The 12,601-nt window shown below is 43.9% G+C and overlaps 3 protein-coding genes and 1 pseudogene across 3 annotated transcripts; 1 reads left to right on the top strand and 3 right to left on the bottom strand.

Moving 5' to 3' along the window:
• Positions 1–351: 351 nt before the first annotated feature.
• LOC111829970 lies at positions 352–934 on the bottom strand. Its single transcript, XM_023780288.1, has 2 exons — positions 774–934; positions 352–690 (listed from the first exon to the last, which is right to left on the bottom strand). Exons 1-2 carry the CDS (start codon positions 932–934, stop codon positions 396–398), a joined length of 456 nt encoding a protein of 151 aa, XP_023636056.1. The 3' UTR covers positions 352–395.
• Positions 935–1,759: 825 nt separating this feature from the next.
• Positions 1,760–2,134, bottom strand: LOC111829969. Its single transcript, XM_023780287.1, has one exon. The coding sequence runs from the start codon at positions 2,132–2,134 to the stop codon at positions 1,760–1,762; it is 375 nt and encodes a 124-aa protein (XP_023636055.1).
• Positions 2,135–2,908: 774 nt separating this feature from the next.
• LOC111829968 (meiosis-specific protein ASY2-like) lies at positions 2,909–4,640 on the top strand. Its single transcript, XM_023780286.1, has 4 exons — positions 2,909–3,443; positions 3,535–4,155; positions 4,245–4,351; positions 4,428–4,640. The coding sequence occupies exons 1-4, from the start codon at positions 2,909–2,911 to the stop codon at positions 4,638–4,640; spliced, it is 1,476 nt and encodes a 491-aa protein (XP_023636054.1).
• A 1,039-nt stretch (positions 4,641–5,679) lies between these two features.
• LOC111829967 lies at positions 5,680–12,126 on the bottom strand (annotated as a pseudogene).
• Between the last annotated feature and the right edge of the window lie 475 nt (positions 12,127–12,601).

Genomic DNA, 12,601 nt, shown 5'->3' with positions numbered 1-12,601 from the left:
AATTTTAGAGAAAATAAGAGAAAAGGTTGGTTGAGTTTTGGAAGAGATTTATGTGTTGGTAAATGGTTTAATTAGAGAGAAAAAAGTTTGGGAGTAAAGGTTCTGAAAATATTTCAATGTTGATGAAGGAAAGGAATGTGATAAGCGATTGTGAGTTGGGGATAGGTTTCCTTCTTTTATATAGAAGTTTTGTGATATATAAAACAAATTCATGTGATATATTAAACAAAGTCTTGTGACATATAAAACAACAAAAGAGGAGAACAATAGAACCACAAAACAACATTTCAATCATACACTTCTCGTGACACATGAGAACAAACTCATGTGATATACAAATATCCAACCGTTTCATCCGAATAACCAACCAACCATTTCTATTACATGATATTTTCTCAAACATAATCTGACCTACAATACAGAAGTATTGACAGAAACAAGACGAATACAGTTATGGTGCCACCACCAATAAGCAACTCATATCCCTCATCAAGCTTACTCTTCTGCAACTCAGCTACAAGCTTCTCAAGCTTAACAATCTTCTCTTCAGTTATACTCTCTTGTTCTCTGTGCTCTTTAAGGTCCACTTCATAAACTCTGGCCCTTTCTCTAATCTCTTCCATCACTGCCACATCCCACCATTTATGGATATGCATATCTCCATCTGATACATTCTCACAAGTGAAGTACCTACAATAACAATATCATACAATTATTGACATGGCTGACAAGGAAGAGGACATGCATATCATAAATTAGGCACATCCACTTACTTTCTCCCCGGATCATTTCTGGTGTATGAGGTCTGAAGTAGAGGCTGCCCACCACAATAACAGATGTTAGGAAAGCCAACCTCAATCTCTGGTTCAGTTCTGCCCACAATGTTACTTCTACTATGAGCTTCATCCATCAAGATGTATGCTTCAGTCTCCATTTCTGTAGTGTCCTCTGTGTTGTGGTGACTTTGATCTTAAGATGAATCCCAAGAGTATGAATAATCTTGCCCCATTTATTGCTTCACCTGAAAACAAACAAACAGAAAGATAGTTCCACACAATACATAATCATTATGAATGAGAAGATATGAACTAGACAGAAATGAGACACAAGTATGAATCAGAAGATATGAACTACACAGAAATGCACAAGTATGAATGAGAATATATGAACTACACAGAACTAATACACAAGTATGAATGAGAAGATATGAACTACACAGAAATGATACACAAGTATGAATGAGAAGATATGAACTACACAGAAATGATACACAAGTATGAATGAGAAGATATGAACTACACAAAAATGATACACAAGTATGAATGAGAAGATATGAACTACACAGAAATGATACACAAGTATCAATGAGAAGATATGAACTACACAGAAATGATACACAAGTATGAATGAGAAAATGTGAACTAGACAGAAATGATACACAAGTATGAATGAGAATATATGAAGTAGACAGAAATGATACACAAGTAATGTGAAGTAGTTAGACAACTTAGCACCAACTCGGATCTAATTTGGATTCAAACAAATATTACATTAATATATTTCAAACATCAGATACAATCATATTACAAAGAACTCGACATTTCCATATTACAAACAACAAGTCAGACATTTAGATAATACATAAAACTCAAACATTTCCCAATTTAAACAATTTAGATATTTTGATCTTTCATACAACTCTTACATTACCATATTTCAAACAACTTAGCTACTTAGACAGTTAATACTTAGTTAATACTTAGAATAGTTCAGCCATGAGCTTTTTATTAAGAGCTTTTACATCTTCATCAAGTGGTTGGTTCTTGGCTAAGAGAGTGTCAAGTATCGACATCTTTTGAAGTTCCTTCTTTGCCTCATTGTCCTTCTGTTTATTCTCCCACAGTGGTTGGTTCTTGGCTAAGAGAGTGTCAAGTATCGACATCTTCTGTTTATTCTCCCACAGGGTTGGATACTCACAAGAAGCTCCAGCCTTCTCTTTTCCCCTATACCTTCTTGCTTTCATTGCCTTAACACCTTCAGGCCTGCTCTCTTGTTCATTAACAACAGAACCAGAAGATGGTTGAGCATCCTGAGATTTCCTTTTCTTGCTTGAAGTGTTGCTAGTAGGATTCATTGCTGAAAGACTGCACCATTTTGTGGGAGCTAATTCCACATGAGGTTCTAGAACGTACTAAGTGGGGAACTGAATAATATTGCCCGAACTCGAACTGGAAATAGCTTTGGAAATACGAATGTAAGAGTGAAAACTTTAGCTTTTATTGATTTTTTGTATATCCTTTTTCTTGACCCCTTACATATCATCCCTCATTCCCTTTATATTTAGGTCCTAAGATAATCAAACTGGGCGTGATCTCCTGTCCGGATATCCCGCGATCTTACAGCTCCGTTGACTCATTAGTTCGTTCGTTACGATCTCGCCTTAACTTCTACCCGCCAGTTCCCAGCTCAACCGTAGGCGGGCCCTTTGGTTTATTCGTGATTCATTTCTACTGGGCCTGGGCCATAAAGAGCCCTACTGGCTGCGAGGTGCCAATTCTGGTGCCCACAGTTTACACCCCAAGTCTTTCGAAATGGTTATAGTGTGGAAGACACGTTTTTGGGAACCAAGATCCCCGTATCGCCATGATTGATTTGCCTCGATTCGCGGTTGCCTTTTCGGTTTACCGCGTCTCGACCTTTTAGCTTCCCTAGGCCATCATTACTCTCAAAGGACGAATCGGCTATAAAAGGTACATACATTCCTTTACCCGAGTTTCTTCTCTTTTCACTTCCTTTCAGACTTTGTTCTTTGTTTCCGTCGTGATTTACATCTCCTCCGATTACTTAACTCGCCGGAACCACTACTTGTCAACCTTCGATCCTTCGCCGACGAACTTTACTGCGCAAGATGTCTCCTCGCAAGCAGACGAGCCAGCCAATCGAGGACACTATTCCAGGGAAGTTTGGTCCCCACCCGCCGTCCATGATCATGGAGGATGACCTTATAGGCGTCCACTTCCTTTGCGGCGAACAGTCACCAGAGGATCCTATGGAAGGGTACTGTTGTGCCTACGAGGTCATGTTCTCCAACTGCGGGCTTTACTTGCCGCTGCCGGAGCTTCTAGTAAACGCAATGTATGTCTTGGGCGTATCACTTCCGCAGTTATGCCCGAACTTCATCCGTACCATCCTATGCCTTCAGACTTTAGCGGAAGAGCACGTGTACCTCCTGACTTTCCAAGACGTCCTCCATTTGTACACCATTAAAGGAGGGAGAACTAAAGGGACCTTCTACCTCAGTCCACTGGCCGGGTTCCGGGTTCTAGACGACTTACCCGAGAAGGATGATAACTGGCGGAGTGGTTACTTCTACTTCCCTGTTGACAGCTTCACATTCGGAGAACTGGCGGACTTATTTATTCCAAAGTGGTCCCTGAAAATTGGTAAAACTTCGGAGGGGCACCGAACTGCCTTACTTTCTTTTTTACTTTGCGTATTTATTCAGATTCTAATCTTTACTTTTTGTGTTCCCAGCTAACCTAGAGCGAGGCTCCCTATCCTGCACCTTTGCTGACTGCTTTCTAAGCTTCTGCGGTGGTCAGACTGCTTGGGACTCCTTCCCCTCCCACAGAATTCAGGAGTCCGGAGCCCGCAATCCCACCAGCTCTCTCGTCACCAGCTCTCCGCAGCCCGTACGCCCCCGAAACATGAACTATCGAGAGGAAAGAGCCTACAAGAAGCAGGCGGAGATCCGAGAGAGGGAGCTGAAGAAACAGATGGCTGCTGCTCTTGCTGAGGGAAAGTCTAAGACTCTTGCGAAGGAGGAGAGCCCCTGCTCAACTGCTCCACCTGAACCTCGGGGTCACCTATTGGTGGCTGCGCTTGATTCTACGTCTGCTTCGGGGGATGCCATCTCCGAGCCCCCCACTCATGCAAGCACCCAAGAGGGAAAAGAAGCGAGCGAGGCTTCCAAGAAAAGGAAGGCCCCGGACTCAACTCCGGTATCTCAGGAGACTTCTTGCCCCCGCACGAGTGATTCGGCGAAGCGACCTGAAACTAGCTCGGCCGCGAAACGAGCTGAAGCCAGTTCGAAGGGGACTACTCCCCTTCCCCCCGCTGCTGGCCAGAAAGGCGAACCTCGGCGCGAGTTACCAGGTATTTGCTCTCGCCGCCACGCTTTAGCTCTCTCTACTCCCAATGTTGCTTACAACTACTTTTACCAACTCCTCTGAAGTCGCTTGCAGACATGATGCGTAGTTTCAGCCGACCTGGAGCTCGGGTGCCCTTCTTCCAGGACATGGTCAAAGTCAACTGGGAGAATTACTTCCATTTTGCGGAGAAGGTTAGGGAGGTAATGACCGCTCCTAACCAAGTCCAAGGATTCCGAGCTTTTTCAACCTTTTGACTAAATTTCTATTTCCACGCAGACCCTGATTGAGTTCAACAGTGCGGTCGCGAGCTACGAGCACCAGTTGCTTTCCAACCCTGATGCCAGGGATGTCAAGAAACTTCGTTCCCCTATTTCTGAACTAGAGAAGCGGGTTAAACGCCTCACTGCTGCCGAAGCGGCGAACCACCTTGAGGTTGAAAGAGCTAAGAAGTCCAACTCCCGCCTGAAGCTAGTGGAGTCCGAGCAATGAATAGCAGAAGCCTCCCTCGAAGATGCTGGATGCAAACAGCAAAAAGCCGGGGAACTGTACCTCTAGGCTATTGAGGCAGAGAACCTTGCTAAAAGGGAGGTTGAAGAACTGCGGCTTAGTAACCATGCGATGGAAGTTCGGTTCCATGCTGAAATAGCGAGAGCTCGCCGAGAGGAGCGGAGGGAGACCCGACACAACTTCGGCAGGCAGCAGTGGGCGTGCACGTCTTTCTCAGCGACCACAACCGCTTAGTTCCCGCCACAATTCGATCTGCTGAAATTATAGCCAACCGGATGCTTGTGGAGGAGATAGAGTCTCGGGAGATTGTCGACCTGCAGTTCGAGCTTGAAACTCTTAAAAGGGACGAAATCGAAGCCCTCCAGACTGCAAAAGAGGTACTGTAAACTAAATTCAATCCTAGGGATTTTGATAAATACAGGGCAGATACTCCCCCCGAGCTCGAGCTGGGTTCGGCATCTGCCCCCCTTCTGATAGATGAGTGGGAGACTAATCCTGCCAATGTCTCGACTCAGGACATCGAGCGCGTATGGCCCGGTGCAACCGAAGGGATGCCAGCTCTACCCTCTCTCAAAGGCGCTGATCCAAAGGCCCCCGAAGCGACTGTCGCTGATGACCCTCCTCCGAGCTCGGAAGCCGGCGAGTTGAACTGATCGGGGTTGTTTGGTCTTTGACCACCCGTTTGTTGCTTATCTTTAAAGACTATTTCTTCGATTGTTTCTTATGTTTTTGCTATGCTTAGCGTGCTTTTTGACCTCGGTGGTCTCACCCATTTGCTTTGCTTCGCTCAATTTCATTCCGTTTTTTATTAGTATACTCTACTAAGTATTCTTATGCTCGTATTAGCTCGTACTTTTGCGATCTTGCACTAGATTGTTTAAACTGTAGAATGCGAGAAATCGAACTGACATCTTAATTTTTATTTTAAATACGAGCTGGACGTATTTTGAATAGGCTGCCTACGTACCCAAACAGATTGGGATCAAGCCGACCGTAGTTCGATTACAAAGAGCATGGTTTTTTAAGTAAAATATAACTTTAAGTGCATCGCGTTCCAGGACCTAGGAACTGGTCTTCCCGTTAGGTCCTCTAGGCGGTAAACTTCGTTTCGCACTTCAGATGTTATCTTGTAAGGCCCTTCCCAATTAACACCCAGTTTTCCGGCGTTTAGCTCCTTTGTGTTCTCGTAAACCTTCTAGAGAACCAAGTCGCCGACCTGGTGGCGTCTCGATAGTGCTATAAGCGGATCATGGCTTGATCTCACCTCTCGTTAATAGTATCCAGGGAGTTCTTTAGAAATTCGTCGTTCTCCAGACTCATCCCAAGGTTTAGCAACACCCGAACCCGGGTACTTCTAGTTCGACTGGGATAACTGCTTCTACTCCATATACAAGTGAGTACGGTGACTCTTTAGTTGATCGCCGAGGGGTTGTTCGGATTGCCCATAAAACCCCTTGTAGCTCCTCCGCCCACCGACCTTTATGTGCATCGAGGCGTTTCTTTAAGTTAGATAAGATTACTTTATTCATTGCCCGTTCCCCTGCGGATACCACAGAGTAGACTTGCTAAGTTTTATTTTCAGCTGCGCACAGAATACCTCGAACTGCTGGGATATGAATTGCGACCCGTTGTCAGTTATGATTTCGTAAGAAAATCCGTGCCGACAAACAATCTTTTTCCACACAAACTGTTTGACTTGGCCCCCACCGATGGTGGAGTACGCTGCTTCCTCCACCCATTTGGAGAAGTAATCTTTAAGTACCAACAGGAATCTCACTCCCCTAGTTGAAGTATGGAGTGGGCCCACGATATCCATAGACCACCTCATAAACGGGTATATAGAAGAGATAGAGGACAACAGCTCGGAAGGCTGGTGAAATGTAGGAGCATGCCTCTGGCATTTGTCACATTTCTAACGAATGTCTCGCAGTTTGCCAGCATTGTAGGCCAAAAGAATCCTTGCCGCTTAATCTTAAAGGCCAATGTCCTTGCCCCAGAATGGTTACCATTTGGTCCGTCGTGAACCGTTCTTAGCAAAATACCAGGATCATCGCCAGCCACACATGTCAAGTAAGGCCCCCCAATACTTCTCCGAAGCAGGCCACTGTTATGCTGGCAGAACCTCGCGCTAACAACTTTAATCTTTCTAGCTTGCCACTTGTTATTGGGCAGTTCATTCTTACGTAAATAATCTAGAATAGGAGTTCTCAAATCCAGGATTTGGGGTGAGAATTCCTCATTCATATCCCCCTCACCCCCAAGCTTGGGGACCACTTCGGAATCCACTTCACGTTGAGGGCTTATGCCTCCGGCGTTGGCCCCGGGATCGCACCCATCTTGCATGCGAGGAGCTTCCGCTTCCAGGCTTCGGGCGCGAGATCTTTTAGCTCGCTTGACTACCGGAAGTTCGAGTAAAGGTTCCCCTCGATCTAGACGACGCTGCATGGATCTTGTGAGCACATTCACTTCGATCTTCTCAGAATGAATACTCGAATGCTCGAGTATTGCTACTGGGATGACTCTGGTCGTAGTTGGATCCGACGTTGACGCCAGAGACACCAAAGAATCCGCGGCTGAGTTCTCGGCTCTAGGAATCTTATTCAGCTCGAAATGAATGAACTTAGAAACCAACTCCTGGACCAGAGTTAGGTAAGCCCCCATACGCTCGTCTTTCGCCTTATACTCCCCTGATAACTGGCTGACGACCAACTGGGAGTCGCAGAATGCGTGCAGCCGCTGTACACTAATCCCTAAAGCTAGGCGAAGTCCAGCCATCAGAGATTCATACTCCGCTTTGTTATTAGAGGCATCAAAAGCAAGCCGGAACTACTGTTCGAACACCTCATTCGTGGGTGACCGTAATCGAATTCCTATCCCACTTCCATGTTTGGACGAGGCCCCATCGACGTGCAGTACCCAGGGTGTGTTCGCATTGTTTCCCTTCTGAAGATCTGCCAACGGTAGCTCTATTAGGAAATCTGCCAATACCTGGGACTTCGCCGACGTTCGAGCTCGGAACTCCAAATCATACTCACTAAGCTCGATCGCCCACTTAGCCATTCTTCCGGACTGACTCGGGCTATGAAGTATGGTGCGGAGTGGCTGAGACGTAAGGACCACCACTGTGTAGGACTGGAAATATGGTCTTAGTTTCCTAGCCGACGTTATCACGGCAAGTGCCAATTTTTTCAGCATGGGGTAACTAGCTTCAGCTCATATGAATGTTTTACTAATATAATAAACGGGCCTTTGCTCCCCTCTTTCTTCCCGAACTAACACTCCAGTGACAGCGTAGTTCGAGAATGCTACGTAAAGGAAAAGTGGCTCCCCCAGCTCTGGTTTAGCCAACACAGGAGGGTTGGCAAGGTACTGCTTCAACAACCCGAAGGCGAGCTTGCATTCCTCAGTCCATGCGAAGTTCTTGCTTCCTTTCTTCAGGAGCTGGAAGAATGGCAGGCACTTTTCCGTCGACCGGGAGATGAATCTATTAAGCGCAAGAATTCTTCCATTTAGACGCTGCACCTCCCTTACGTTACTCGGCGAACTCATAGACAAAAAAACCTTTATTTGTCTGGGGTTAGCCTTTAGCCCTCTTTCTGTGACTATATATCCCAAGAATTCCCCGGATGGTACCGCAAAGGTACATTTTGACGGATTCAGCTTCATCCCGAATTTATTAAGGATTGCGAAACAATCTCGGAGGTGCTCGACATGCGAACTGGAATCCAAGGATTTTACCAGGATGTCATCAATGTAGACTTCCATCGTTTTTCCTAGAAGATCGGAGAACATTCTGTTCACCGGGCGTTGGTACGTCACGCATGCGTTCTTCCGTCCGAAGGGCATTACCTTGTAAAAATACGTTCCCTGATCTGTTATAAATGTTGTCTTCTCCTGATTTTCTGGGTGCATCAATATTTGATTATATCCGGAGAATGCGTCCATGAAAGTTAACAATTCATGCCCCGAGGTTGACTCCACCAACCTATCAATATGAGGGAGAGGGAAGCTATCCTTCGGGCATGCTTTGTTAAGGTCCGTAAAGTCCACACATACTCTGGATTTCCCATTCTTCTTCTTGACTACTACCGTATTTGCCAGCCATCCAGCACCATTCAATACATGTTCAGATGCTGAATAGTAGTCAGAAATCCTCTTCCAGAAGGTGCCTGACCTTTGGTCATTACCCACAATCACATCCTTGGATGTATTTAACCAGCCGCTTATCAACACTAGATCATCTAAGTTGGTCCATTGCCTTCTCTCCCTATTGGCATTTGGGGTGGCTTGAGACTGAGTTGGACCATGTTGGCTAAAAGAAGGGTTTTGGCAGGGTTGAGAAGGGTTTTGGGTGGGTTGAGAAGGGTTTTGGCTGGCAGTAGTAGGTTGTTGATGAAAAAACGAGATGGACACGAAAACACAAGAATTCCCCAAAACTTGGCGCACCGAGTATCAACTTGTATTAGAAATCTTTAAGATGATTACACACTCTTAATTGGAGTTACTCACAGCCTAAGAACACACTCTTAGCTTGAGGCCAAAACGATTTCTAACCTAAACAAAAGAAGAGACAATACACGACTTGTTTTCTACGTTATTTCTCTCCTTTTCTCACCGTCAAGAGTAAACTCTTACTCTCTAAAATAGAAGAACCTATGAACGAATTCTTCTCTCACAAACGGCTAAACCTCAGAAGCATCTCCTCAATCCCTTTTATATTCGTGGGTTAAGAGATCTTCTAGGTTTGCCTTATTCGATGATATCGGTTTTCCTTTTTCTTGGTTTAACCATATCTTCCAAATCTTGTAGATCTTCGGTTGCACGAATCCTCTACAACAACTAACCATATCTCCACAAGTATATCACATGAGCCACGTCATCAATTAATGCTTCTTCAATATTTCGTCTCACTAAAACATCTTCGATCTTGTTCCCGCAATTCTGAAATCTCAACACTTTTACTTCTGTTCAGTCTCCACTGAAGCATGCACTTACAGTTGACTATTTTTGATTGAATTTGACAATCCAAGCATTCCTGTACTGGAACATGAATCTATAACACAAACCAAGTGCACACCATACTCGACGAAGGTAGGAAGGTAGATACTCCAACAAAAGGTTATGAGTCTCCCCCGTAATTTCAGCATCTCCCCCGTAATTGCAGACCTTCCTCCTTCAAATCGAGTCTTTAGTTCGAAACATTCGACCTCTGCCCCTTTAACACTCTCCCCCTGCTTGATTGGCACAATTCAGTCAAAAAACACATCCAAAGTGTTGAGAGCAGCAACTTACGTTCTAGTATTGACAAAGGCATCCCATCTTGCTTCTTGATGCTTCTTATCCAGCTTATAACACCAATGTCACATAACCTCTTATCCGACATACCCCACACATACTGGATTGTTTGTTCCAATGCTTCCAAATGAGTAATCTTGGGTGTAACCAGAGGTAAATCTGCTTCAACATTCGTCATCTTCAATGTTGTGTTCATCAGGGATCTAACATACTTGCTGAAACACACTGCAACTTGTTCCAATTGATTTCTGACATATGAATTCTGAACAGCATGATTCTCTTCTTCCACTTGCTCAACCTGAAGATCCACGACACCATTGGTGGTTCTTCTCATAGACATATGATTCTTTTGCTTTGACATGCTTCCAATGTTTCCCTTTCCATGATGTTGAGGTGATGTAGTAAGATTATTCTTCTCAGGCTGCCTCTTAACATATCTCATTGAAGTGTTTGCAACAACTTGATTCTGATACAAATCCAATTTTCTCACAAAAACACGTGAAGAATTATTGTAAAAAGGATAACACCTCTTTTGACTTATCAACCACCTCACTTTGGCTTGAAATTTGTAGCAGTACTTCTTGATATGCCCATTATTCCCGCAGTAGTAGCACCCATGTGAATTTTTTCCTTCAATTTTGGTTTTCTGGAAAGTTGCTGGAACAGGCTCTGTGTTGTTCCCTTTGACGAATTTCACAAAATCCGTTTTTCTCATTGACGTTTCTCCTTGATAACCAAGACCATGGTTGAGCTTTGCAGGTCTTCCCATTGTCAAGATTTTTTCCAGGTCCTTTGTTCCACTATTAAGCATGAGAATCTTCTTCCTCGTTTCTGCAAGCTCTTGTTCCAGTGATGTGCTCTTCTCTTTCTCCATTACAAGTGTTTCCTTCAAGACTATCACCTCCTTTATCAGCTGCAGGTTCTCTTTGCTAGTTTTCAAGCAGTTCTCATACATTACTCGAAATTCTCTTCTAAGAACATCTTGATCTTCTTCTTCCTCAGAGTCACTTTCAGATTCCTCCACAATTTTTTCGACTTTTGAAGATACAGCAAGTGTTTCAGCTTCACTCTCGTCTTCACTATCAGATGAGTCATACTCCTGAATCATGGCTGGGAAAGCAACAAATCCCTTGACATTTTTATCTTCATCTTCACTTTCTGATTCACTATCTGTCAAGCTAACATAAGATCTGTCTCTTCTCCCTTGTCCACTCACACAATCGATCTTTGAGTGACCAAAACCTTTACAATCAAAACACTGAACGTCTCTTTTCTTTATGGTGGGACACTCAGATTTAAAGTGACCAATCCCCTGGCATTCATGACATCTCAATTCAGTTTTTCTTGTTGACCTTACACCCTCTTCTGATCGAGAAACTCCATGAAATCTCCTATTTCCCTTGTCAACTCTTCTCAATGAATTGGTGAAATTCTTCACCAGCATACTCACAGAGTTTTCCAGACTCTCAAACCTCTGTCTATTATTAGAAACAACAAGTGCAACTCCCTTATCAGTGACAGAAATTTGTGGCTCTAACTCCATCTCATGTGCCTTCATCATTCCCACTACTTCTCCAAAACTCATGGTGTCCGTGTCAAGAGATACAGTCATCACAGACTTGTGAGCTGAAAACTTGTGTGGAAGACATCTAAGAAACTTCTTCACCAATTTCTTATCCTTGTACTTCTTTCCTAAAACACTAGCCTCATTCGCAATGGTGCTTATTTTTGCGCTAAAAGAGCTAACCTTTTCGTCTTCTTCCATCCGAAGGTTCTCAAACCGGGATGCGAGTGAATCCAGCCTACTTCTCTTCACACTTGTGGTTCCTTCATAGTACACTTGAAGCATATCCCATGCCTCCTTCGCCGTGTTGCAACCTTGTATCAATTTGAACTGTTCTTCATTAAGTGAATTAAAGATGGCAGACAACGCTCTTGAATTCATCTTGGACAATTTTTTCTCATCATCAGTCCACTTATCCTTAGGCTTAGGCACATCTTCTCCATCTTCACCCTTCGTAGATGGTTCAGTCCAACCAGTTTCAACCGCAGTCCAAGCATCTTCACTAATACTTCGAATACTATGCCTCATCTTGACTTTCCAGTGACCATAGTTTGTTTCACCAAGCATGATTGGCCGTTGCACAAAAGCTACCTCTCGTGATGCATCCATCTTCCTCTATAGGATCTTCACCTTGTTGAGTAACAACTCGGTTAAGATGCCCGCTCTGATACCAAGTGAAAAAACGAGATGGACACGAAAACACAAGAATTCCCCAAAACTCGGCGCACCGAGTATCAACTTGTATTAGAAATCTTTAAGATGATTACACACTCTTAATTGGAGTTACTCACAGCCTAAGAACACACTCTTAGCTTGAGGCCAAAACGATTTCTAACCTAAACAAAAGAAGAGACAATACACGACTTGTTTTCTACGTTATTTCTCTCCTTTTCTCACCGTCAAGAGTAAACTCTTACTCTCTAAAATAGAAGAACCTATGAACGAATTCTTCTCTCACAAACGGCTAAACCTCAGAAGCATCTCCTCAATCCCTTTTATATTCGTGGGTTAAGAGATCTTCTAGGTTTGCCTTATTCGATGATATCGGTTTTCCTTTTTCTTGGTTTAACCATATCTTCCAAAT

This window comes from Capsella rubella, unplaced genomic scaffold, assembly GCF_000375325.1.
Source record: "Capsella rubella cultivar Monte Gargano unplaced genomic scaffold, Caprub1_0 scaffold_6, whole genome shotgun sequence".
NCBI lineage: Eukaryota > Viridiplantae > Streptophyta > Magnoliopsida > Brassicales > Brassicaceae > Capsella > Capsella rubella.
This window is presented reverse-complemented; position numbering and strand designations above follow the sequence as displayed.

What these genes read in the sequence shown, in the direction of transcription:
- LOC111829969 (XM_023780287.1), bottom strand. Translation starts at nt 2,134, where the DNA reads ATGAATCCTACTAGCAACACTTCAAGCAAGAAAAGGAAATCTCAGGAT.
- LOC111829970 (XM_023780288.1), bottom strand. Translation starts at nt 934, where the DNA reads ATGGAGACTGAAGCATACATCTTGATGGATGAAGCTCATAGTAGAAGT. An exon ending in AGAAATGATCCGGGGAGAAA is followed by an intron (nt 691 to 773) that starts GTAAGTGGATGT and finishes TTGTTATTGTAG; the next exon opens with GTACTTCACTTGTGAGAATG.
- LOC111829968 (XM_023780286.1), top strand. Translation starts at nt 2,909, where the DNA reads ATGTCTCCTCGCAAGCAGACGAGCCAGCCAATCGAGGACACTATTCCA. An exon ending in AAAGTGGTCCCTGAAAATTG is followed by an intron (nt 3,444 to 3,534) that starts GTAAAACTTCGG and finishes TTGTGTTCCCAG; the next exon opens with CTAACCTAGAGCGAGGCTCC. An exon ending in TTGCGGAGAAGGTTAGGGAG is followed by an intron (nt 4,352 to 4,427) that starts GTAATGACCGCT and finishes ATTTCCACGCAG; the next exon opens with ACCCTGATTGAGTTCAACAG.